We start from the raw sequence: 26837 nt of genomic DNA, 5'->3' as shown, positions 1-26837 counted from the left end.
CACTTCCGGCAACTCGCGCCTTCGCCCGCCCCGCAGGCCCCGCCCCCTGTCAGAGGGCGCGTGCGCAGTGGAGCTGCCGAGCCGGGAGGTGCTGCGTGGCGGCCCGGGGGCTCCGGGAGGGGGTCGGCTGCGGGTGGGCAGGGCTGTGCGAAGGTGTCCCTTCCGCGGACTCTGACTCGACTTACCTAAAGTTCTCCGCACCGATTGTCTCGTCTGCATTGTGGAAGTAGCGAATTCTCGTGCAAACTCTGGATGCTTCTGAAAGCTCTCGGTGAGCTAAAGCCTGTGCCCTGGAAATTGCCAAGGTCCACAAGGAGCGAGAGGGTTTATGTTTTGTTACCGGCTGTACCGTGTGCCTGATGTGCATAGGCATTTGTTGAATGATGAATGCGTATTTAGGAGCTGGCAAGGGCTCCCGAGCTTCCCCCACTGCTCTACCAACGAGGTGGCCTGTTCCCTAGCCTCTCTTGCGACCCCCGTCGTGCAGCTCCATGTTTTTTTAAGATTTTATTTATTAGAGACACACACACACACACAGAGGCAGAGACACAGGCAGAGGGAGCAGCAGGCTCCACGCAGGGAGCCCGACGTGGGTCTCGATCCCGGGTCTCCAGGGTCACGCCCCGGGCTGAAGGCGGCACTAACCGCTGAGCCACCCGGGCTGCCCCGAGACCCCAGGGTTTTGGGTGCCCGGAGCTGCTACTGCTGCAGGGGCTCCAGCAACCAAGCCCTCTGGCAGGGAGGCGGGGGGTGCGATAGCGAGAATAAACCTCTTGGGAGCAGTTTACCCTTTTGTCCAATAATAATAACAGCTTGCAGGGAAGGATAAGGGAGAGGCCCCCAGAGTCGGGCTCCTACCCACCCCGAGGAAACAGATAAGACGGTGAAGACAGGGAAAAAAAAAAAAAACAAAACCTAGCTCCCTAGCTCCAAAATGTTAGGGAGTTATCCCCCTTTACCTGGCTGCTAAGCGATCCCAGAGATCCAGATGTAGAGGGATGTTATGGAGGAGATCCTAACCAGAGGGGAACCCCTGGTTTGAGCTCGTGACATTTACAAAAACATCTTGTTGTGATGATGCTCACAGGCCCCCACTGTGTTCCTTCTAAATATCCACCGTGATATTGATAAGAAATTTACCAAGTTCCCTGGTCACTTTCCTATAAAAGACAGACCCTAAAAGCCCTGGGTGGTAACCCTGTCTGGACCCCTCTCCCTTTTGAGAGCTTTCTCTGTATCTCTGCTTAATAAAGTTCCATCGCTTTGCTCGCTCTCTTGTCCGCAAGATTCATTCTTGGACTACAAGAGACAAGAACCGAGCTCGCCTGTATTGATTTGTTCCATGCACTATGCAAAAAAGCTTGGATAAATAAATAAATATTTTTTAAAATGTTTAATATTTTTATTTTAAAATAAAATAAAATATGCACCCCCCCCCGGGCGGGGGGAAGCCTGGGTGGCTCAGCGATTGAACGTCTGTCTTTGGCTCAGGGTGCAGTCCCAGGGTCTGGGATCGAGTCCCCCACATCGGGTTCCTTGCAGGGAGTCTGCTGCTCATGTCTCTGCCTCTCTCTGTGTGTCTTTCATGAATAAATAAATAGAATATTTTTAAAATATTAAATATTTTTAAAAATCCAAAAAAGCTTTATACATTGTCTTATTAAATTCTAATAAGAGCCTCCTGAGGGATTTACCTAGGAGGGGGAAGGCTTAGATGGAGATTAAGGAGCCTCCCCAGGTTGTGCAGTGGTAGAGCTAAGCTCAGAACACAAATAGAAGGCGATCCAGGACACAAAGGTTGAAGTTCACCCAGCGGCTAGTGACCTCCCTCCTCCAATAACAGGAAAAGAGAAAAAAGTCTTTAAGAGTTTCAGGCTCATGGTGTTTCTTTTTTTTTTTTTTTTTTTTTTTTTGCTCATGGTGTTTCTTTCTTGAGTCGTGCTGTTCTCTTTCGAATGAAAACATTTACCAGATTTATATTCTGTTTTAAATTGCTAGCATGTTTGTGTAAAGCCATTCTAAAGTTTGGTCATTATAAAATAAAGGAGAGCAGGAAACTCTAAAACAGTATGTCCACTCTGGAAGCACACACGTTCTATGGGAAATCAGGGGTTTAAGATTTTCCAAGTTACAAATGAAGACACAATCTTGATACTAAATTCTACAGTCAGGATTTACAAATTATTTCTGTGAGCTTCTTCCTGGAAGTATCAACAATTAGGAATTTTACTGACATGGTTTTGTATTTGTCTGATTCAGCGAGTCAGCTTTTAAAAAGCTTTTAAACTTTCAGTGTTCTCAGTATTACAATCTGTGGGTATTCTCGTTTGAGGAAATACTGGGACTTTTCATAAATTCAGGTGGTGAGAATACAAAAATTAATAAAGCGTACTCCCAGCCCTCAAGAACCTTACTGTCTAGAAGGAGACTCATGCGTGTACACAGATATGGAAATGCATATGTGTACACAGATATGGTCTACATAGTAGTAAAGTGCAGGGGTTTCCGAGTATGGAAACAGTGAAGGGAGATTCAGGGAACACATCAGGAAAGGAAGATCTTAGAGAATAAATTTGACCTGTAGACTAGAAGAAGGTACTGGTCATTGCCATTTTCTTACTGATTTTTGTACTACAAAATGCATTCCTAAGTCATTTTCTTACTGATTTTTGTAGACAGCATAAAGTTTAAAACTTCAATGAATACCCTTTATTAGGTATAACATCCCTTGGCCATCGAGTGAAATTTCTATTTTGTGTATACTAAAAACGTTTTTTCTCTTTTTATTTTGAATTTTCTATGTGTTTTTATAGTTTTTAAAAAAAAAAATGGAACCTTGTTCCTGTGATACTTTTGTGGCATTACCTCCGGCAACGGTTGATAACAGGATTATTTTTGGAAAAAATTCAGACAGACTGTGCGATGAAGTACAGGAGATAGTTTATTTTCCTGCCGCAGTTCATGATAACCCGAGAGAACATCTTCAGGTAAGTAAAGTACATGTTTTGTTAGCAAGTTTTCTTTAAAAATAAAATAAACAGCTTTCTTTTTTTTTAAGATTTTATTTATTTATTCATGAGAGACACAGAGAGAGAGGCAGAGACACAGGGAGAGGGAGAAGCAGGCGTGGGACTTGATCCCAGGTCCCCAGGATCACACCCTGGGCTGCAGGTGGCGCCAAACCACTGCACCACCGGGGCTGCCCATAAACAGCTTTCGTATTGATCATTAGCTAGCTATTTGGTAGAGATTATAGAAGTTAAAAATTCAAGGATTTAAATTTGAAAAATAATTTGAATCAGAACTATACTATCTGGTCTTTTATTTCAGTGATTTGAAGGAAGCTGAAATAACAATAAAAACCGTTGTTATTTCTTTGATCAAGTATTTGAATATTTATTTTATGCAAGCATGTCAAATAGGGCAAGGATTTAAAGCCTGCTGTCAAGATTAGTTTTGTCTTCTAAGAGTTTAGAGTCTAGTAGAGTAATAGGATGTACATGTAACTAACCCCATTATAAAGTAGGGTGGTTTAAATGCTAAATTTAAATAAGAACAATAAGTTGTGACAACAGTGGAGAAAGCAGTTTTTTCAGATTAGAGATCAAGGAAGACTTCACCAGGAACTAGGGTTTCAGCTGGAGTTTGATGGACAGAAAGGATTCTGATTGGTGTAGAAAAGGGAAAGTAATTACAGTCTCTGGAAATAAAAGTTTTATCTTCAAAAAAGGCTTTTGGGGCCCTGTGATAACACTATTAACATGAATTTTGGGGCACCTGGTGGCTCAGTGGTTGAGTGTTTGCCTTTGGCTCAGGTGGTGATTCTGGGGTCCTAGGATCAAGTCCTGCATCAGGCTCCCTGCATGGAGCCTGCTTCTCCATCTGCCTGTGTCTCTGCCTCTCTCCATGTGCCTCTCATGAATAAATAAATAAAATCTTAAAAAAAGCACATGCATTTTATGCAGTCATTTTGTAGTATACTCATTAACTAAAAGACCTTTAAAAATTTTTATTAAAAATCCTTTCAAAAAAACTCCTTTCAACATGGAACTTAAAGTAAAAGTTTCATATTATGCTTTTATTGCTAAGGTATATATTTTTTAGATTTCATTTTATTGATATTCTAATACTAAAATATGTTAAATATTAGATGTTTTCTGTATACAGGCCTTTTATTTTCTGAGACTATTTTTTCATCTTGAATCCATTTCCACTTTCTCTCTTTATGTTTAAATTTCTCCTGTTCTGTAAACCAGTGGTTCTTATTCTTTCACTATGGTGGACACACGAGATGGGTGACTTCCACATGTTACAGAGGCTTCTGTAGCAATTCTATTGTATATAAGCGCTGCTATATGGAACTTATGTCACTAATTAAGAAATACTGGAGGGATCCCTGGGTGGCGCAGCGGTTTGGCGCCTGCCTTTGGCCCAGGGCGCAATCCTGGAGACCCGGGATCGATTCCCACGTCAGGCTCCCGGTGCATGGAGCCTGCTTCTCCCTCTGCCTATGTCTCTGCCTCTCTCTCTCTCTCTCTGTGTGTGACTATCATAAATTAAAAAAAAAAAAAAGAAATACTGGACATTGAGATTGAGATCTACTCTCTTTAAGCCTAAGTCAATACATCTTCCTCTAACAATGTTTCATGATTTCACAACTAGAAACCATCTCTCTCTTAAGCTTCTGTTAGCACCTCATTTTACTTTTCTTCATGGGCCTTATACTTTATATTTTGTTGTATTTCAGTTAATGTATAAGTTTTAAGGGCAGGGATCCCTGGGTGGCGCAGCGGTTTGGCGCCTGCCTTTGGCCCAGGGCGTGATCCTGGAGACCCGGGATCGAATCCCACATCGGGCTCCCAGTGCATGGAGCCTGCTTCTCCCTCTGCCTGTGTCTCTGCCTCTCTCTCTCTCTCTGTGACTATCATGAATAAATAAATAAAATCTTAAAAAAAAAAAATTTTAAGGGCAGCCCAGGTGGCTCAGTGGTTTAGCACCACCTTTCGGGCCAGGACGTGACCTGGGGACCCCGGATTGAGTCCCATGTCGGGTTCCCTGCATGGAGCCTGCTTCTCCCTCTGTGTCTATCATGAATAAATAAATATAATCTTTAAAAAAAAAGATATTGTTTAAAAAAAAGTTTTAGTTTCTTGAAAGGAAATCTGTATCTGATTCATCTTTGTAACTACCATATCTCTTAGAATGCTTTGTGATAGGAGATGCTTGATTTCAATGAATAAAAGCTTCAGGGTAAATTCTGAATATGTTTAAAGGGTAATGATTTTATGATTGAAAATTTTAAATTGCACTTTATTTCATAATGGGCATGTCTTCTGCTTGATTTTTAAGATTCTGGAATTTAATAAGTTTTTCTTTTTTGGTTGTTGCTATGGCTTTCTTTACAGTGTACTTATATAGAAATTGATCAAGTTCCTGAAACCTATGCTGTTGTCCTTAGTCGCCCAGCTTGGTTATGGGGGGCAGAAATGGGAGCCAATGAGCATGGAGTTTGCATTGGGAATGAAGCTGTATGGGGGAGAGAAGAAGTTTGTGATGAAGAGGCGCTACTGGGCATGGACCTTGTCAGGTTATTTTTTAATTATATTTTTCCAGTATAGAACTTGTCTAAATTTTTAATTTTGGTGTAACTCTTATAAGTTTTATTTTCCTGTTTTTCCCCATATTTTGGACGTTGATCCTTTATAGTTTGTATTAAAATGCTCCAGAGTACAGACATATCTCATCTTATTATACTTTGCCTTATAATACTTCATAGATACTGCATTTTTTACAAATTGAAGGTTTGTGGCAATGCTGTGTCAGGCAAGTTTATCGACACCATTTTTCCAACAGATTTTGTTCACTTCATGTCTATGTCACATTTTGGTAGTTTTCACAACATTTCAAACTTTTTATTATATTTTTATGGTGATCTGTGATTAGTGAGTATAACTTGGTGAAAGCTCAGATGATGGTTAACATTTTTTTTAACAATAAAGTATTTTAAAATTAATTTTTAAATAAAGGGATGTAATTGTTTTTTACACATAATGCTGTTGCACACTTAATAGACTATTGAATAGTGTAAACATAACTTAATATGCACTGGGAAACCAAAAAATTCATTTTATTTTTTTTTCACTATTTGTTTTATTCCAGTGGTTTAGAACTGAACCTGCAGTATCTCCAACATATGCCTATATAGGCATGTAATTTGAAGACTCAAGGTTATTAATTGGGAGAAGGGAAAGAGTTGAAAATTATGATTCATTTATGTGAATTATATGAAATACCTAACATACTTTATCAGACCATAATTAATTCTCACAGTAACTTCATAGACTACATATTATTATCATCATTTTATAGATGAGATTCTGAGATAAAGCAACTTGCTAATAAGTTGCCGAGTTGGAATTTGAACATTGATCTATTTGACTCCAGAAACTTTGTTTTCATGATTCTAAACTGACTTCAGAAGGAATGGCTTAGAAGTTGGATTTTAGTTTATCCATTAACTTAAAATAACTTTTACTTTGAAATAAACAAAAAAATTGGGGATCCCTGGGTGGCTCAGCGGTCTAGTGCCTGCCTGCCTGCCTTTGGCCCAGGGCATGATCCTGGAGTCCTGGGATCAAGTCCTGCATCGGGCTCCCTGCCTGGAGCCTGCTTCTCCCTCTGCCTGTGTCTCTGCCTCTCTCTCTCTCTCTCTCTCTCTCTGTCTATCATGAATAAATAAAATCTTAAAAAAAAAGAAACAAAAAATCTCATGTACATGAAATTATTTAAGAAAAATGATGGAAATTTATTTTAATATGAAAACTTTTATATTTTTATTTTAGACTTGGCCTTGAAAGAGCTGATACAGCTGAAAAAGCCCTCAATGTCATTGTTGATCTATTAGAAAAATATGGCCAGGGTGGAAATTGTTCAGAGGGTAGGATGGTATTTAGCTATCACAACAGTTTCCTGATAGCTGATAGGAATGAAGCCTGGATTCTGGAGACTGCAGGGAAGTACTGGGCAGCAGAAAAAGTACAAGGTATGGACTACTTTTCATGATTTTTTAAATTTGTTTTACAATTAAAAAAATAACCCCTTAACTACAGACATTACATTTAATTATTTCTCAAGATTTATAATCCAGTGTAATGCAGAGTTGAACTGCAGGGGAAATGAAAAATTTGAAAGAATGTAACAGTGAAAGAGTACTACAAAGAGCTTTTCTGAAAAAGAGAAAAAGGTGGTGTTCTCTCTTTTTCATATTATGATATTAATTAAATCAAGAGTCAGACACTTAACTGACCAAGCCACCCAGGCACCCTCTTTATCTTTCTGAGTATGTAATAGATGTTCATCAAATGCATATGGTACAAAATTTAGAGGTCTATATTCACATTTAAATAGTGATTAGGAATCATAATGTACAAATAAATACAATATGTTAAATGTGATTTTTTTTTCCTTCCACTCTTCTTTGAAAATAGAGGGAGTTCGTAATATTTCTAATCAGCTTTCTATAACAACCAAGATTGATCGGGAACATCCAGACCTGAGAAACTACGCTAAGCAGAAAGGTTGGTGGGATGGTAAAAAGGAGTTTGATTTTGCTGCAACATACTCTTACCTTGACACAGCCAAGATGAAGATTTCACCAGGCAGATACTGTGAAGGCTACAGGCTTCTGAATAAACACAAAGGTATTTTATCATTTAAAAAATATCAGAATGAAAAATTATATTTTGCCTGAATATAAGGTTGGTATGATAAAATCTGGTTTTGAAGGAATTATTCTCTTTTTTTTTGAGATTTTATTTATTTATTCATGAAGCACACAGAGAGAGGCAGAGACATAGGCAGAAGGAGAAGCAGACTCCCCCACAGGAGCCTGATGCGGGACTCAACCCCCAGAGCCTGAGATCACACCCTGAGCCGAAGGCAAATGCTCAACCGCTGAGCCACCCAGGTGTCCCTGAAGAAATTATTCTTAGTAAGACATAGTTTTACTAAACTGAAATTTTGTGAACTAATATTATAAGTTTTGGGCCTGGTGGCTTAGCGGTTGAGTGTCTGCCTTCGGCTCAGCGAATGATCCTGGAGTTCCCGGATCGAGTCCCACATTGGGCTCCTTGCATGGAGCCTGCTTTTCCCTCTGCCTGTGTTTTTGCCTCTCTCTCTGTCTCTTATGAATAAATAAATAAAATCTTTTTTAAAAATTGATATACCCTAGACAGTTTGAAAAAAAAAAAAGGAAGACAGCACAAGTTATGTGCAAGAAAAATATCAACCCCAATGGCATTAGGAGAATGACAGGAATATTACAAACTTAGAGGAAATGAACTAATTCCTTGAAAGCCACAAACCACCAAAACTCACCTAGAAAGGAGTAACTCTTGATAATTGTCTGCTAGACAACTGGTTGTATTCAACCTGCAAACTACTGGTGGGCAGCTCAAACGTCAGCTCAGTTCTTTTATCTTTAGCAGGCTGCTTACAGTCTACCCCACATCCTGATTCACAAAACAGATGGAAATTTGGGTAGCTTTTTCCCCCCACAGAATTTGGGGGGTTTATCTCTAACTCTGTCTCTTAAGGGATTTCTCCTTCACTTTCTAATACCTGTGGTTGACCTCTAGTTCTTCAGGCCAGAGGTTTTCTGTAAATAATTGCACAATATTGCACACTGTTGACTGTGGCCTTCCCTTGGGCTGAAGCCAAAACAAAAATAGGAAATTTATCCTCTGCTTCATCCCATCTTCCAAAAGGCCCTGTCCATAATTTTCCTACTTTTGTTAACTGTAAAGAACCTTTAGGTAGTCTGTCTTTTGTCCCAAGTTTATAGCTACCTAAGGGAGGGTTGGTCTGATAGGAGCTTACTTAGCTTAATTGAAAGCAGAACCCCTTCCTATGTCATTTAATATTCCATGACATTATTTTATTTATAGAAATATGTTCTCATGATTCAAAATCCACAGGCACACAGGAGTATACAGTGAAGTCATTTCCTCCTATCCTGTCCCTAAATGTTAATTTCTTTTTTCCATAGGCAATCTCTTCTGTATTCTTCCAGAGATAATATATGCTTAATGAAACAAAAAATATATATGTAATTTTTTTCTCTTTTTTTAAAGAAATGGAAGTATGCCATATACACTTTTCCGCACATAATTTTTTTTTAGTTAACAATATATAATGTAGGTGATTCTATTTAATGTATTTAGAATTTTTTCATTTTTTAAAAAAGATTTTATTCATTTATTCATGAGAGACACACAGAGAGAGGTAGAGACACAGGCAGAGGGAGAAGCCTGTGGGACTCGATATAGGCGTCCTGGGCCAAAGGCAGGCACTAAACCACTGAGCCACCTAGGGATCCCCTTGTCTAATTATTCTTAATTAGAATTAAGTTTGTTGAAAAGCTGTAATTTTTAAATTGTATTTTATTAGTATGTCTTTTTTCCATTTTTAAATTTAGTTACTATTAACTCTTATTTATTTATTTGTTTGTTTATTTATTTATTTTACTTATTTATTTTTTACTATTAACTCTTAAAAAAAATTGTAGTGTGTCTTTGCCCCTTTGCTTCCAAATATCTCCAGCAAAGTAACTTGTATTTAGAAGATTATTGGGTACCAATTAACTACTAATGGGTCATTCCACAGTATTCCAAAATATGTGACTAATATATTCTGTTTCACTTGAAGGATAAAATGATTCTTTAAGCCAATCAGAAAGCAACTGCTCCGAGATAGATCAATGATTGATATTTACTTCTTAGGTATTCATTAAACACATTAGTAATATGTTAGTTATTTGGTATGACAGAAAAAAGTTTGTGACAATGTTTTTTGAATGCCTTAATATCATTGTTTTAAAATATTTAGTATTTTACTTATATTTTTCTTTCCAGAAGAATGTCTTTTCATTTGAAAGGTTTTTAAATAAAATTTCTTAATGTTAGTTTGTCATTTTATAAATAGATTATTTAGACTATCTTTTGTTTTCATGTGATGGATATGTAGAGAATGCTAAAATATATTATTCTAAGGATTTTTAGACTTACTATTATTGTAAAAGTAGAGACTGAGTAGCAATTGTAGCAGTACCTATTCCCATTTGTTAAAAGCTGTTAATGGGTAGACACTGTGCTAAGTGATTGTATTATCTTCTCTAAGGAACTATGTGAAGTAGGTATTACCTTCATTTCACAAATGAGGAAACTGTTCTTCATTTATCTCCTCTATGAAACTGAAAAAAATGGACTCTCTTTTATTTTTTTTAAAGATTTATTCATTTATTTATGATAGACATAGAGAGAGAAAGAGAGGCAGAGACACGGAAGGAGGGAGAAGCAGGCTCCATGCCGGGAGCCCGACGTGGGACTTGATCCCGGGACTCCAGGATTGCGCCCTGGGCCAAAGGCAGGCTCTAAACCGCTGAGCCACCCAGGGATCCCCAGACTCTCTTTTTTGAGCTTCTATTCTCTCAGCAGCTAGTTCAGTGTCTTGCATTAGTATGTTCCATGTGTTTAGTAAGTATTTTTTTGGGCAGCCCGGGTGGCTCAGCGGTTTAGTGCTGCCTTCAGCCCAGGGCCTGATCCTGGGGACCTAGGATCAAGTCCCATGTCCGGCTCCCTGCATGGAGCCTGCTTCTCCCTGTGCCTCTCTCTCTCTCTCTCTGTGTATTTCTCACAAATAAATAAAATCTTTAAAAAAAATAAGTATTTTTTTATTAAGTTAACAAAGGATTGTTAATTTTTTTTTTAAGATTTTATTTATTTTTTCATGAGAGACACACCAGAGAGGCAGAGAAACAGGCAGAGGGAGAAGCAGGCTCCCTGCAAGGAGCCCGATGCAGGACTTGATCTCAGACCCTGGTGATCACACCCTGAGACAAAGGCAGACACTCAACCGCTTAGCTACCCAGGCATCCCAGGATTGTTAAATTTAATTGAATTAAATTAAGTTGTAACTTACAGATAAATAATTTAACAAAGGTTGCTGTTGTATACTTTTTTCTGGCAATAAACTTAGAGGCTTGGGACATAAATTAGCAGGTATTCCTAAAAAAAAATGAAGAATAACAACACATAATTAAGGTGGAGAGGAAAATGTCAAGAATCCTAGGGTTTAGAGTAATTGGACAAAAGAAAGAAAAGTAGAAGTAACTAAATTAATTAAAAAAAATAAATAAATAAAATAAATAAATTAATTAGCCACTGAATCATAATAATTAATTCTGTTATATTTACAAAATAATTGAATTATATATAGATTTGAAATGCATATGTGATTACAGCAAGAATTGCATCTGACATGAAACTTTTTTCTCCCCAAGTATAAAGTACAGTTCATCTAGCTTTCTGTGCTTGCCAAAGGAATAAATGTCTTTCCAATACTTTCATAGAAAATTGTCTACTAGTACATATTATAGTTAATTTTTCCTATGATTTTTCTAGATGGAAGAGTCTATCTTTCTTCTTTTCAGCTACCTGATAGCTATTAACTGTGCTGCATGTATATCCAAATTGTATCTGTATTCACTCATGTATTTTAAATAACTAGTTTAAATTGCAGTGAAATTGCACCCTGTGTTTTGCATTCATTTTACTGAACCCTGCTACTGCAGTCTCAGTACTTATTCAATGCTTGCTAGTGGATTACTTATAGCTATCCTACTCAAGTGATCATGTAAATCCTCCCTTCATTTTGAGAATTGTAGGTTTTGAATACAGAAAACATTTTCATAATACCTGTATTATCGCAGTGTTATGGTTCTGACACTGTTTTCATTAAAACTTGCCATTTACAGGAATTTAGATTTGAATCATTTTAAAATCTCACTAGGTGCAGAAGCTATATGTCTGATAGATAGGTGTGGATGGCAGGCTTTTGCTTTATTGTTTAGTTTTAAAGTTAAAGGCTGTTTTCAGGTGCAGTCTTGTTTTTTTTTTCCCCTGCATTTTCTCAAAATTAACAGAAAAATTTGCTCTTATAACAAGTTATGTATAAATTATTTTTCTTGAATTGGAAGTCATAGCTCTCCTAAAGAGAAACAGAAAATTTGCTATTAACATAAAACAGTTGGTAACATGTAATGATTGAGGGCGTTACATTAGATTATTTTATATGGAAGTCAATTTTATTTTAATTTGAAATGTCATAGAATCACATTTTGAGTACAGACTTTCTGTAAGCTTTTTTCCTTTTAATTATTCCCATATATCATGGGAATGGGGTAGGGGGAAATTCTTGCTTTTCATGCTCTCTTTGTCTTTGTGAGTTATTTCATATTTTATTCCTTTACAGTCATTGTCATAGGGTATTAGGAGAGAGGAAACAAATACCTGTGGTCAACCAACTGTGTTAAATGAAAGTTATTTGTTTCTTTAGAAATAGTTTTAATGCAGTAGTTAAATGTTTCCAATATAAAGTATCTGAAAATATCTGATGGCAGGAAATTTTTTTTTAACTGTGCTTGTTACAATATGGGCCTATCATGTTTGTTACTATTATTGGAAAATTGATACTATTTGAGGCTAAAAAGAGACTGATGGGAGGCACAATAGTGGAGTGGTTAAAAGCACTGAGCCGGATTTCTGTTTCTGGTTATCAAGGAATAAGTGGTCGTAGGCTAACCTCCCCCCCCCCCCAAAGAATAACTATAAAAACTATAAAATATGAAGACATAGGTGAGCACCCAAGACAGGACATGAGGGCCTAGATCCAAGAGATGGAGCAATGACTAGCTACACTTTGAGAAGCACCTGACCTTCTATGTCACAATTTCTCCTGAAAGCAATTGTTGACTTGTAAGTAGCACAAATGTAGAATGAGACATTGAGAAATCAAGACAAAAGTAGTTGCTAAAAGTCTAAAAAGCTATGTAAGATTTGGGAATCTCACAAGGCCTTAGGGACAAAACTTAGATCTAATAGTCAACCAGGCCTAAGAAACACCCCAGGAAAGCTACACCTTAGGAGTAAGAAGAAACAGGTACTAGGCCAGTCTCAACTGGACCAATAGGTAATCTACTTATATTCTGTTTGTTTGCCAGAAGAAAATTAAATCCTCTGTTGAGGAAAACATGAAGAGCTGCTACAAATTTTCATCCATAGTGTCTAACATTCAATAAAAAATTATCAGACATGCCAAGGTATTAGACTAAATGACTAAAAACCAAGAGAAAGTGGACAGTAGAAACTGATCCACTGGTATCCATAAACTAGCTTCATCAGACAGACTTAAATTAGTATATTTTAGATATTCAAAAAATTAGATGAAGTGATGGAGAATTTCATTACAGAACTGGAGTTTATGAAGATAATCAAATGGAAATAATAGAACTGTAACATTCTAATAACTGAAGTTAAGAATTCAACAGATACCAATTGGTTTAATAACAGAATAGACATAGCAGAAGAAATTAGTGAATTGGAAGGTCAGTAGAAACTATCTTGGTTGAAATGGAGAGAGAAAAGTTTAGAAAATGTAGACAAGTGTGTGAGAGCCTTCTCAGACTTGGTGAAAAGATCTCACATATGGAGTTGGAGTCCCGGCAGGGAAGGAAAGAGAGAATATGAAGGGGCAAAATCAATATTTGAAGAGATACTGGCCAAGAATTTTCCCAAACTAATAAAAGTCATTAATCCCCAGCTTCGAGCTCTACAGACCACAAGAAGAAATAAAAAGAAACCATACCCGGGCACATCCTAGTGAGATTTCTGAAGGAAAAAAAAAACCCAAACAACAACCAATAGAGAGAAAATCTTAAAAGCAGTAAGAGAGAAAATCTTAAAAGCAGTGAGGGAAAGCTACAAAGGGGCAAATATAGGACTGACAAATAACTTTTCAACAGAAGGAAAAGAATCCAGAAGACTGTAAAGGATGCCTTTAAAGTGAAGAAGAAAAACAATGATTACCTATTTAGAGCTCTATACCCAGTGAAAATCTCCTCCAAAAATGAAGTTGAAATAAAACAGAAGTTGTCACTAATTGGCATAAAGAAATACTAAAGGTCGTTCTTCAGGTTGAAAAAAATGTTCTCCCATAGAAGCAAGGGTAAGCAGGGCACCTAGGTGGCTCAGTTGTCTGCCTTTGGTTCAGGTCATGATCCCAGGGTCTTGGAATCAAGTCCTATGGCTGGCTCCCTGCTCAGTGGGAAGCCTCTTTCTCCCTTTCCCTCTGCCTGCCACTCCCTGTGCTTGTGCTCGCTCTCTCTTAAATACATAAATAGAATCTAAAAAAAATTTTTTAAAGATTTAAAAAGAATGGATACACTCAGATAATAGTTACTGAATATTGTCAGTAATGCTAACTAAATACACCTTAAAGATTTTTGTAAGAGCAACCAGATTGAATGTATTTTGCATTTTTTTATTCCTTCTGAGGAAGTTACAGATTTTATTTGATGTAATGGTTTTTGAGACTTTGTATTTTATATTTTTCTAAAAAATCTTTCTACGACAGTGGAATGAAACTAATAGTTATGATACAATGTTTGTTTATAGTCAATCTCTAATTTAATTTATACCTAGACCATTATCTCATGTTATATATTATTGAAAGAAAGCAGTTAGTATTTACACTACGTCAGTATGCAAATTCGTATGTATTTGGTGATTTTTAAAATGATTTCCCTAGGAAATATAACTTTTGAAACAATGATGGAAATTCTCCGAGATAAACCAAGTGGCATTAATATGGAAGGAGAATTCCTGACCACTGCAAGCATGGTTTCTATTTTACCTCAAGACTCCAGCCTTCCTTGCATTCACTTCTTTACAGGGACTCCTGATCCTGAGAGGTAAAGTCATAAAATACTGTAAACCAACAAGGGCTCAGGGAGTAGGGTAGTCACTAGTCTGTTGGTGATTTTGCCAGGCTAAATATTTCTTACACAAAAATGACAATAATTTTTGGAAGCATTTTCTGTTCAAGTTGTAGCCTGCCATTTCCATATGTGTATAATTGCCATAACTATTCTCATTTTTATAGGACAAAAATGTTAATAGTTTCTTGTATGCAGTTATCCCTACTCTCTTTCTCCAAATATATTTAAAATTGTCAAGAAAAGAAGATGGTTTTCTTTTGCAGATTCAGCATTACAATATTAGATGATTAATAACAGTAAAAAGATAAAATGATGTAGTTGTGCCGGATTTAGATGGTTACTTATCTACTCATATCTAGAAAATACATGCATATAAAATTTAAACTATCAGTAGCTGAAGTTATATCTAAAGTCGGATTTATACAGACTATCTTTAGTCATTAATGTCTCCCACAGAACTCAATGCACATGACATTAGAAATGATCTTATGTTCACTATTTCCTAGTGTTATAGTCTTTCATGTTATTAAAGATATTTTCAAGAAGATGGAATGAGACTTGTGAATGCTTTATTAATACTGCTGTTGATTTTCATTCCAAATCCCAATCCTCAATCTATAACATTGTGGGTTGCTCTTACCGTTCACCTGTGGAGTTTGCAGTAGAAAATGATGAGCTGTGTTTTCATTTGACACTGTTTCTGTGCCAGGCCCTTTGTTAGGTTCGTGGAAATACAGGGCTAAAGAAAGTACGATCCCCAGCCCCAAAGGAGAGAGCCCAGTGTACCAGGAAAGACCGATGTGAGTATAGCTAGTATGACAGGAACAGTTAGTATGTAACAAATTAATAGAAACTTCTAACTAGAGGGAATCTTAAAAGATTTAGAATAATGCTTAATACTTTTATATCACCGCAAGCCAATTTAATGAAGACATTTTCTTCTAGGTCCGTTTTTAAGCCTTTCATATTTGTGCCAAATATTTCACAACTATTGGATACCAGTTCACCAACATTTGGACTTGAAGATCCAGTTAAGAAGAAGCCACGTTTCCAGCATAAGCCTGACAGAAGGCACCCACTCTACCAAAAGCATCAACAGGCATTGGAAGTAATAGATAAAAAGGAGGTATGACTAAATTAGATTCTGTTTTATCATTAAGAAGAGTTTCAAATGTGATTCAATCCATATTTTGAACTTTGGAATCTCAGCTTTCTTTCCTTCCTTTATGTAAAAATAGGTTTAAAAATAGTTTATTTTTTTTATTTTTTTATTTTTTTTATTTATGTATGATAGTCACACAGAGAGAGAGAGAGAGAGAGAGAGAGAGAGGCAGAGACATAGGCAGAGGGAGAAGCAGGCTCCATGCAGCGGGAGCCCAATGTGGGATTCGATCCCGGGTCTCCAGGATCACGCCCTGGGCCAAAGGCAGGCGCTAAACCGCTGCGCCACCCAGGGATCCCTAAAAATAGTTTAGATGGGCATTCCGGGTGGCTCAGCGGTTTAGCGCCACCTTCAGCCCAGGGTGTGATCCTGGAAACCCAGGATGGAGTCCCATGTCAGACCCTGCATGGAGCCTACTTCTCCCTCTGCCTGTCTGTCTGTCTGTCTGTCTCTCTGTCTCAAAAAAAAAAAAAGTTTAGGTGCTTTAGATGCTAAAAATAGTTTAGATTCTAGGAGAGCTATAACCAAAGGTTAAAAATAATGGTTAAGAATGCATTGAGTCTTATAGGGAAATTTAGTATATTAAGTGTAATAACAGTATCTAATATTTACTGAGCATTTACTATCCACTCAGCACCGTGGTACTGTTACACAGAGTATTTTATTTAATCTTCACAACCAGTTTAAGAATAGCTACTGGGTAGCCCCAGTGGCGCAACGGTTTAGCGCCGCCTGCAGCCTAGGGCGTGATCCTGGAGACCCTGGATCGAGTGCCACATCAGGCTTTCTGTATGATGCCTGCTTCTCCCTCTGCCTGTGTCTCTGCCTCTCTCTCTGTCTTTATGAATAAATAAATAAAAATAAAAATAAAAAAATAAAACTGTAGAATTAAAAAAAAAGAGTAACTACTATTACTATGTCTATTTTGCTGATAAGGAATTTGAGACTTATGGAGTTTAAGCAGTTTGCTTAGTTTATATCTCCTAACAAAGCTATTGGAGGGCAGTTAACGTTCTTAATCATATAGCCGTAGATGAATTTTAATGCAAAGTGCTTAACACCTCTTAGACTTAAAATAATAATAATGAGTTGGAGTTAAAAAAAAAAGATAAATGCTTGTGTTTTTTAAATGTAGGTATTATAGGAGATTAACATATGCAAAATCTCATCTCTAGAAATAAGCAGATACATTTTTGGGGGGACAGATACATGGATAGATTGACAATTTTATAATATCCATACCTCTTCAGTCCTCTTATCCTCTTCCCTCTCTCCCCCAGAGATAAAAATAGACTAGAAGGAAATGGAAGAGCACCCTAAAGGTTTTTTAAAGAACTATCAACTGATTTCCCTCAATGAAGGAAAAGATTGGCCATTTTATACCTTTTCTCACCTGTTTATACCAGCTCCTGATTTCTGTTGCCTATAATTCCTTTAACTTCATCAAGGTATATACATTTACATTTTTTCCACATAAAGTGAATTAAATTAATTGTCCTCCAGGTAATTATTTATTTACTTTTGTCTGTGGTATGTTAGAATGGTTGCCATTCCCCCCCCCCTGCTTTCCTTATGCTTAAAGCAGAGAGTTCTGTCCAGACCTATTTACTGTGAATTCTTTTTTTTTTTTTATTATTTAAAGAGTTTATTTATTTATTCATGAGAGACACACAGAGAGAGGCAGAGACACAGGCAGAAGGAGAAGCAAGCTCCATGCAGGGAGCCCGATGTCGGACTATCCTGGGACTCCAGGATCAGGCCCTGGGCTGAAGGCAGGTGCTAAACCGCTGAGCCACCCAGGGATCCCCTTGCTGTGAATTCTTGACACTATTTTTGTTTTATCTTTGTTTTAACTTAAAACTTAGAGCATAGGGGCTCCTGGGTGACACAGTCAGTTAAGTGTCTGACTCTTGGTTTTGGCTCAGGTCATGATCTCAGGGTCATAAGATTGAGCCTGACATGGAGCGTAGCATTGGCCACGTGTGGGCCCCCTGCTCAGTGCAGAGTCTGCTTAAGAGTTTCTCTTCTTCTCCCTCTGCCCCTACCCAGCCAGTAAATCTTTAAAACAACAACACCAACAAGAAGCTTAGAGCCAAAACACTTTTGTAGCCTGGTGGCATGGAGTGAGAGGCAAACAATTTGTTCTAGGAGCCCATTAAATGTGCTGATGAGAGCCCACTCCAGTGGCCGTGGTGTCATACATTGCATGGGCTTGGCTTACCCTCCAGACTCAGCACACCCCTGTGAAAAATGATGAGTCCACTGGTTCTTCTAGCCTTTGCTCAAGTTCCTGAGTGATATGTTTCCAGAGTGTCTGCTCTGGAGGGATTTTCCTTCATTCCTCCTTGAGCAGCCTCCATACTGCACTCATTGCTTACTGTAGCTCTCAAGAATTATCAGCTTCCTTTTCCCCACAATTGCTTCTGGGAGGTTGGTTTTGTACACTTTTTTATTAAATATTTGTTAAATTGCTCATTGACATTTTTCCAATTAATTCTGAAATTAAAATTTAAAAGCTGTTGTTACTATTTTAGACTTTATTTAGCAGGCATTAAATATTGATTGATAGCAGAAAGTTGTAGAAAAACAATGGAATTTGAGGGAAGAAGTGTAAAAGAGCTGGGTTCTAGTCTACTTATTTTTAATTGAACTATAGTTGACACACAGTGTTAACATTAGTTTCAGGTGTACAATATAGTGACTGGACAACCCTATACTATGCTCACCCCAAGTGTAGCTACCATCTGTCACCCTACACTATTACAGTATCATTAACTATATTCTTTATGTGCCTGTTATCCCCATGACTTCTTCATTCCATAACTGGACACATTTATTTCCCTCTCCTCTTTATCCATTTTGCCCACTCCCTTACTCTCTGACAACCATCAATCTGTTTGCTCTGTATTTATGGGTCTGTTTCTGCTTTTTGTTTACAATGTTTTTTAGATTCCACATCTAAGTGAAATCATATGGTATTTGTCTTTCTCGGTTTCTACTCTTATGTCTTTTTTTTAAAAGACTTTATTTATTCATGAGACACAGAGAGAGAGAGGCAGAGACAGGCAGGGGGAGGAGAAACAGGTTCCACACCAGGAGCCCAATGAGGGACTCAATGAGGGACTTGATCCCGGAACTCCAGGATCACGTCCTGAGCCAAAGGCAGATGCCCAACCACTGAGTCACGCAAGTGTCCCTCTATTTTTATGTCTTAGATAGGGTTAATGCTACTGGTAGTTTTAATTTACATTTCTTGATTACTAAGAAGTTAAAAATCTTCTCATATGTTTATTGGCCATTAGTATTTCCTCTCAAATGACTTGCTTTTTTTTCCATAGCCTATTTTTCAACTGTTTCTTGGTTGTTTTTGTCTTTGCCTCAAAAGAAAAAAAATATGTGAATTTTGAGTCTTTGTTATACTGCAAAATTTTCATCTCAGTTTATTAACTTTTTTGTCAGAAGTCTTAAGTCTAGTCAATTATATTTGTTAGTCTTCACCTTTAAGGCATCTTGATTTCATGCTTCAAAAGGCCAGCCTCACCTCAAAATAAATATAACTTCTGTATTTTATTCTAGTATATGTGTGTATTTGAAAAAAAATTAGTTCTTTAATTTGTCTGAAGTTTATTTTTGTGTATGTTATGAAATAGGGATTTTTTTTTTAAGATTTTATTTATTTATTCATGAGAGACACAGAGAGAGACAGAGACACAGGCAGAGGGAGAAGCAGGCTCCATGCAGGGAGCCAGATGAGGGACTCCATCCCAGGTCTCCAGGATCATGCCCTGGGCTGAAGGAGGCGCTAAACTGCTTAGCCACCAGGCTGCCCTGAAATAGGGATTCTAACTTTGTTTTCTAGGAGCTGACCAATTATTTCAATACCATTTGTGGACAAAATACATTTTCCCTACTGATATGTAATGTAGCATTTCTTCAGAAAAAGTCGGTACAATTGATTTTAAAGTATACATTAAGGTTAAGAATCTTTGTTTTGTGGAGTTCTGCCCTATAATGGTTCACAGTTTTAAAATTATGCTCACTTTCTAATAACTTTCTTCTTCTATACTTTTTCTCTCAGTACCTACCCTATAACTGGTCATGGTAATTCATCAATAACTTAAAAATTGCTTCATTCTGTAAGAACCATGGCCTTCCCCCACCCCCACTTCTTGAAATGGAAGAATCATAGAGAAAATGTCTTTTCTTTTAGTTGTTCTTTGCCTTGAATACTGCTGTTCTTTTTCTTTTGTTTAATCTGATAAAACTGGTTTTAAATATAGAAGATCTGGGATCCCTGGGTGGCTCAGTGGTTTAGCGCTGCCTTTGGCCCAGGGTGTGATCCTGGAGACCCAGGATCGAGTCCCATGTCGGGCTCCCTGCATGGAGCCTGCTTCTCCCTCTGCCTGTGTCTCTGCCTCTCTCTCTCTCTCTGTGTCTCTCATGAATAAATAAATAGAATCTTTAAAAAAAAATAGAAGATCTAACTTCATAAAAATATCCTAGCCTCAATTTTCAGCAACTTTCCCCATGTACAACATCATAATTTCAATGGTCCTTGTTGTCTTTTAGGTTTCTTGCTTATAGACTAATCCTACACAATTATTATCTTTTCTATTAAAAATACCTAATAGGGGTATCCCTGGGTGGCTCTGTGGTTTAGTGCTGCCTTCAGCCCAGGGCCTGATCCTAGAGACCCGGGATTGAGTCCCACATCAGGCTCCCTACATAGAGCCTGCTTCTCCCTCTGCCTGTGTCTCTGCCTCTCTCTCTCTCTCTCTGTGTCTCTCATGAATAAATAAATAAAATCTTAAAAAAAAAACTAATAAATTTGGGTTAATCCATTAACTTAATCTAGAACAATGATTTTTCCCAAAGAATTTCATTCCTTCTATATTTAAAGAATATGAGGAGGGGAACTAAAATAGAAGTGAAAACTAGAATGAACAAATCTTGCCTGTAGAAGTGAGTTGGAATTTGGTTAGACTTGTACATTTGTGTGTGTTTATTTATTTTTATTTTTTAATTTTTCAGGAAAAAGCCAAAACATTGTTGGATAACATGAGGAAACTGGAGAAAGAACTATTCAAAGAGATAGAATCAATTCTTCAAAACAAGCACCTTGATGGGGATAAAATTGTTAATCTCTTTCCTCAGTGTGTAAAAGATGAAATTAGAATTTATAAGTCAAACATTAGTCCTTAGTGGTCATATAAATGGTCAGCAATCTTCAAAGTCTGAATCTATCACTTTGGTAAATGATAGAACCTAGCTTGAGCAGATCTGATTATTCTTTAATAGAATTTATGTTAATGGCCTATTAAAACTACATATAGCTTTGCTGAAATATTAAGAAAGAAAAAAACATTGGAATTAGTCACATATATCATGGGATAGTCAGGATGTATTTCAGATATTTTGTGGGTTTTTTTTTAGCCATAATGCCTTTTAAAAATTAAAATAATTAAATATTCTACAAAGTATAAAACATTGAAATAATGCATGGATTTATGTTTATTATAGCCCTCAAATAATTTTCTCAATTACAGCGAGAAAGCAGATTTTTCTTTAGTAATGGAAATTATTGTTTCTTGAGTAATGAGTTTTTTCTCATTAGGCAAATACTAATCATATCTAGCAAAATTTTATAGGTTTATACATTGTCTTATTACAGTGTATTAATTCTGCAAATGCACTTTTATTAAACTCAAACATGCTTTTTGTCAAGATTTGGCTGACCAAAAAAAAAAAAAAAAAAAAGTTTGGCTGACCAGTGAGCGATTACCTCTAATTATCAAAGTTTTTCAGCTATGCTATGCACCTTTAAAGGCTTTTATGTTAATATTTTTAGAAGAGCTTATCTGGAGATTAGGAAATGGCTAAGGGAACCAAGACCTTAGGAAATACTCTTTCTGTGTCTTGAATCTTTCTCAAATTTTATTTCTATTCACTTGAAAACAGCAACACGAGTGAGAGTGGCAACGAAATAGAATTGTTAGTGTATTATGAACATTAAGAACATTATAGTGTATAATGTATTATAAGCATTGTAACTGAGTAATATCTACCCAAAGCTTATAAAACTTTGTTAAAGTCACATAGAGATTACAAATAAGACTCAAAGTTGCAAATTTAAAACAAAAGAAAATTCCAACTCCAAATAACACTATTTATTGGTTTCTATAAATATCTCTTTTAGGTACTTGATTATATTATATTTACTGGTTTCTATCATTGTAATTAGGATTATTACTAAAGCAGTAAATCATTATATTTAAAGAGTGCCCAGGAAGTTTCTTAAAAAGTTCCCTCATAAAAACCATAATCTGCCTGATATTGCTCTTGTTTAATTGAGGGCTGCCATTACAAAAGAGAGACTTATCTCAGGTACTCAGTTATGGTTCAGTGTTAGGTTCTCTCCAAATCATGAAAACCCTTGGCCAACCCCTGCACCTCTTATCTCTCTTTTAATATGAGGAAACTAAGCAGGCTGTTCATTTATCTAGAGACACATACTTGAATCTTACTCTCTCCCTTGGGCCAGCATGTTTTCCCTTTCTCCTCCCACACCAAACTAGACTCAACTACCACCATCTCTTACTTGGACAATTTCAGCTGTTTTCTACACCCATTTTTGTTTTTTATCTCTATTCATACAGATCACTGCAGCCCAGGTGATCTCTTAGAAGTGTAAATCTAATCATGAATTGCTGTCCTGGAAATTTTTAAGAAAATATTTTTTATAGCAAATTTAAGATTTAGAGCAAAACTGAACAGAGAGTACAGAGTTCCCACATACCTCCTGTCCCACCTCCAATTTCCCCCGCTAGCAACATCCCACACTAGAATGGTATATTTGCTATATATAGCAAGGAACCTATATTAACATATAGGAACCTATACTAACATATCATTATCACCTCAAATCCATAGTCTACATCAGGTTCACTCATGGTACCTTCTATGGGTTTGGACGAATATATAATCATATGTATTAATGATCATAGTATCATACAGAGTAGTTTCACGGCTCTAAATATCATCTGTGTTCCACCTATACATCTCTCCCTCTGCTTAACCCTGACAACTACTTTTTTACTGTCTCCATAGTTTTGCCTTTTCTAGAATATCATATAGTTGGAATCATACAGAATATAGCCTTTTCAGATTTGCTCTTTAACTTACTTAGTGATATGCATTTAAGAGTCCTCCATGTCTTTTTATGGCTTGAGAGCTCATTTCTTTTTAGTGCCAAGTAATATTACATTGGGTATCTTGGTTGCTGATATCCACTATGAAGGACATCTTAGTTGCTTCCATGTTTTGGCAATTATGAATAAAGCTGCTATAAACATCTGCATGCCAGTTTTTGTGTAGACTGTTTTTCATTTTATTTGGGTAAATACCCAGCAGCATGAGCGCTGGATGGTATGGGAAGAGTATGTTTAGTTTTATAAGAAACGGCCACACTATTTTCCAGAGTGACTGCCATTTTGCATTCCCACCAGCAGTGAATGAGAGTTTCTGTTGCTTCACATCCTTGTCATTTGGTATTGTCAGTGTTCTGGATTGTGGCCGTCTCATAGGTGTATAGTAGTACCTTGTTTTAATTTGATGATAACATACGATGCAGAGCGTCTTTCATTTTTTTTAAAGATTTTATTTATTTATTCACGAGGGACAGAGAGAGAGAGGCAGAGCCACAGGCAGAGGGAGTAGCAGACTTCATGCAGGGAGCTTGATGTGGGACTTGATCTGGGACTCCAGGATTACGCCCTGGGCTGAAGGCAGACACTTAACCACTGAGCCAGCCAGGGGTCCCCAGAGCATCTTTTAATATGCTTATTTGCCATCTGTATGTCTTCTTTAGTGAGATAATCTGTTCAGATCATTTGCTCATTTTAAAAATCAGGTTGTTCATTTTCTTATTGTTGAGTCTAAAACTCAAGAGTCATTGAGATGAGTTCCAATCCTTTACAACTATCAACAAGATCCTGCTGATCTTTCCCATCTATATCTTACTACACTTTTATCCATTTTTTTTCTAATCCCTCACCCATCTCCCCATTCACCTCCCTTTTGGCAGCCACCAGTTCTCTGTCCATTTCTTCTTTTTGGTGTTCGTTTATTTTGTTTCTTAAATTCTACATATAAATGAAATCATAAGATGTTTATCTTTCTCTTCCTGACTTATTTCACTTAGCATAATACCCTCTGGGTCCATCCATGTTGGTGCAAATGGCAAGATTTCATTCTTATGGCTGAATAATGTTCCATTGTATACATATACCACATCTTTTTTATCCATTCATCTATGATTGGACACGTGGGTTGCTTCCACATTTTGACTATTGTAAATAATACTGCAATAAACAGAGGGGTACATATATCTTTTTGAATTAGTGTTTTTGTTTTCTTTGGGTACATACCCAGTCATTGAATTACTGGGTCCTATGGTAATTCTATTTTTAACTTTTGAAGGAAACTCCATACTGTTTTCCACAGTGCCTGCATCAATTTGTATTCCCACTGACAGTGTAAAAGGAACCCTTGTACACTGTTGCCTTTTTTTTTAAATTTTGTTGTTTTTTTTTTTAATTTTTATTTATTTATGATAGTCACACACAGAGAGAGAGAGAGGCAGAGACACAGGCAGAGGGAGAAGCAGGCTCCATGCCGGGAGCCCGACGTGGGATTCGATCCCGGGTCTCCAGGATCGTGCCCTGGGCCAAAGGCAGGCGCCAAACCGCTGCGCCACCCAGGGATCCCGGTTTTTTTTTTTTTTTTAAGACTATTTGAGAGAGAGAGAGAGATAGCACGCTTGAGCATGAGTGGGGGTGGGGAGGGGCAGAAGGGAAGCAGACTCCTCACTGGGCAGGGAGCCCAAAGCAGGGCTCCATCCCTAGACACTAAGATAATGACCAAAGCCAAAGGCAGACACTTAACCAACTGAGCCACCCAGGTGCCCCAGCTGGTGCCTTTTAAAAAGCTCTTCCTATGCTGCTCTTTCCAATCCTCTAATGTGCCCAACTCCTTCACAATGGCTGTACCCTGTTTGCACCATTCATTTCATGTGCTCCACTTTATGTAATTCCTTTATGTAAATTCCTTTAGAATTTTGCTGAAACATGAGTTCCTCAGGAAAGTTTTCTCCACACCACAAGGTTAAGTCTGTTGTTACACACTCTCAGAGTCACATGTGATCCTGATCACAAGTGTAATTATAGGTCTAACATCTGTCTTTCACAGTATAATAGAAGCTTTATAAGGTTAGGAACTGTCTTTGTTCCCACTATTGTGTGCTCAGTAGTCAACATTGTGTTGGCACAAGCTAGATGCTCAATAAATATTTGTTAAATGAGCATTCAAGTGCTCATGGAAATAATTTATATAGTCCTCTGTAAAGTTGAGCAAATTACCTTGACAATCTACCTGTACAACTTAGTACCTTTGTTAAGTCACAGGTCAACCTGTTGCCTTTTTCCATATTCAAAATGGGAAAAAAAAAAAAAAAAAAAAAAAAAAAAAAACAAAATGGGAATAACAGCTCCCTAAATACAAGGATTATTAGAAGGATATATGAGTTAACTAAGAAACAGTTTGGGATGGGCAGCCCGGGTGGCTCAGCGGTTTAGTGCCACCTTCAGCCCAGGGTGTGATCCTGGAGACTCGGGATCGAGTCCTACGTCAGGCTCCCCTGCTTCTCCCTCTGCCTGTGTCTCTGCCTCTGTGTCTCTCGTGAATAAATAAATAAAATCTAAAAAATAAAAAAATTCTTTAAAAAAAAGTTTGGGGGCAGCCCTGGTGGCGCAGCGGTTTAGCGCTGCCTGCAGCCCAGGGCATGATCCTGGAGACCCTGGATCGAGTCCCATGTCGGGCTCTCTGCATGGAGCCTGCTTCTCCCTCTGCCTGTGTCTCTGCCTTTCTCTCTCTCTCTCTCTCTCTCTGTCTCTATGAATAAATAAATAAAATCTTAAGAAAAAAAAAAGTTTGGGAGACTTTCACTTCATAAATCTGATATGGTATTTGCATTTTGGTAATTATGTGGGTAATTAATCCCTGGTGGCATATTTTAGAAAATTTAAGGTTTTCTTAAAATTCATGTGTTTCTTAAGTAAAAAATATAGTAGCCAAAATTAAGCTTTTTTTTGTTTTGTTTTGTTTTTGGTTAACCCTCAAATGATGTGGTTATTATTTACTATGATGTAATAAATCAATAATCTAATGAACTGAGCACTTTAGAGAAAGATAGTTTGATCTTTGGTGAAAACATCAATTTATGTATTAATCTTCAACCAAAACAATTTTATTTTTTATTCTAATTCCAGTTAACAGTTTTACATTAGTTTCAGGTGTACAATATAGTGATTCAACAATTCCAGATATTAGTGCTCATCAAGATAAGTATACTTTTAATCCTATTCACCTGTTTCACCCATCAATTCCCACCACCATCACTCTCCCACCATCTGTTTGTTCTCTATAGTTAACAGTTTGTCTTTTGTTTTTTTTTTTTTGTTTTTTTCTTGAATTTCACACATAAGTGAAATCATATGGTATTTGTCTTTCTCTGACTTATTTTGCTTAGCATTATACTCTCTAGATCCATCCCTATTGTTGTAAATGGCAAGATTTCATTCTTATGGCTGAATAATATTCCATTGTGTATATATGTATATATATATATATATACATATCTTCTTTATCCACATCTTCTTTATCCATTCATCTGTTGATGGACAATTGGTTAGCTATTGCAAATAATGCTGTAATAAACACAGGGATGCATATAGATTTTTGAATTAGTGTTTTTGTATTCTTTGGTTAAATATCTAGTAGTGTGAT

At 37.1% G+C, this 26837-nt stretch overlaps 1 protein-coding gene across 2 annotated transcripts; it reads left to right on the top strand.

Annotated features, from left to right (window-relative positions):
• The first annotated feature begins 17 nt into the window (after positions 1–17).
• SCRN3 (secernin 3) lies at positions 18–23357 on the top strand. Of its 2 annotated transcripts, XR_012023753.1 has the most exons (9): positions 54–271; positions 2814–2987; positions 5406–5587; positions 6843–7042; positions 7488–7700; positions 14644–14806; positions 15779–15959; positions 17276–17443; positions 21027–21184. XR_012023753.1 is itself a non-coding variant. In XM_072811023.1 (8 exons), the coding sequence occupies exons 2-8, from the start codon at positions 2829–2831 to the stop codon at positions 21195–21197; spliced, it is 1269 nt and encodes a 422-aa protein (XP_072667124.1). In that variant the 5' UTR covers positions 18–271; positions 2814–2828; the 3' UTR covers positions 21198–23357. The 2 variants fall into 2 exon arrangements, 1 of the variants encoding a protein (XP_072667124.1); XM_072811023.1 differs by lacking the exon at positions 17276–17443 and having other exon boundaries at positions 18–271; positions 21027–23357.
• The last annotated feature ends 3480 nt before the right edge of the window (positions 23358–26837 follow it).

This window comes from Canis lupus, chromosome 34 (assembly GCF_048164855.1).
Source record: "Canis lupus baileyi chromosome 34, mCanLup2.hap1, whole genome shotgun sequence".
Taxonomy (NCBI): Eukaryota; Metazoa; Chordata; class Mammalia; order Carnivora; family Canidae; genus Canis; species Canis lupus.
Note: the sequence above shows the minus strand (reverse complement) of the source record. Positions and strands in the feature narration are given on the sequence as shown.

Bases quoted from the DNA above. Each gene is read 5' to 3' on its own strand.
- SCRN3 (XM_072811023.1), top strand. From the start codon at position 2,829: ATGGAACCTTGTTCCTGTGATACTTTTGTGGCATTACCTCCGGCAACG. The intron at 5,588-6,842 runs GTTATTTTTTAA...TTTTTATTTTAG, and splicing joins CTGGGCATGGACCTTGTCAG to ACTTGGCCTTGAAAGAGCTG. The intron at 15,960-21,026 runs GTATGACTAAAT...TTAATTTTTCAG, and splicing joins AAGTAATAGATAAAAAGGAG to GAAAAAGCCAAAACATTGTT.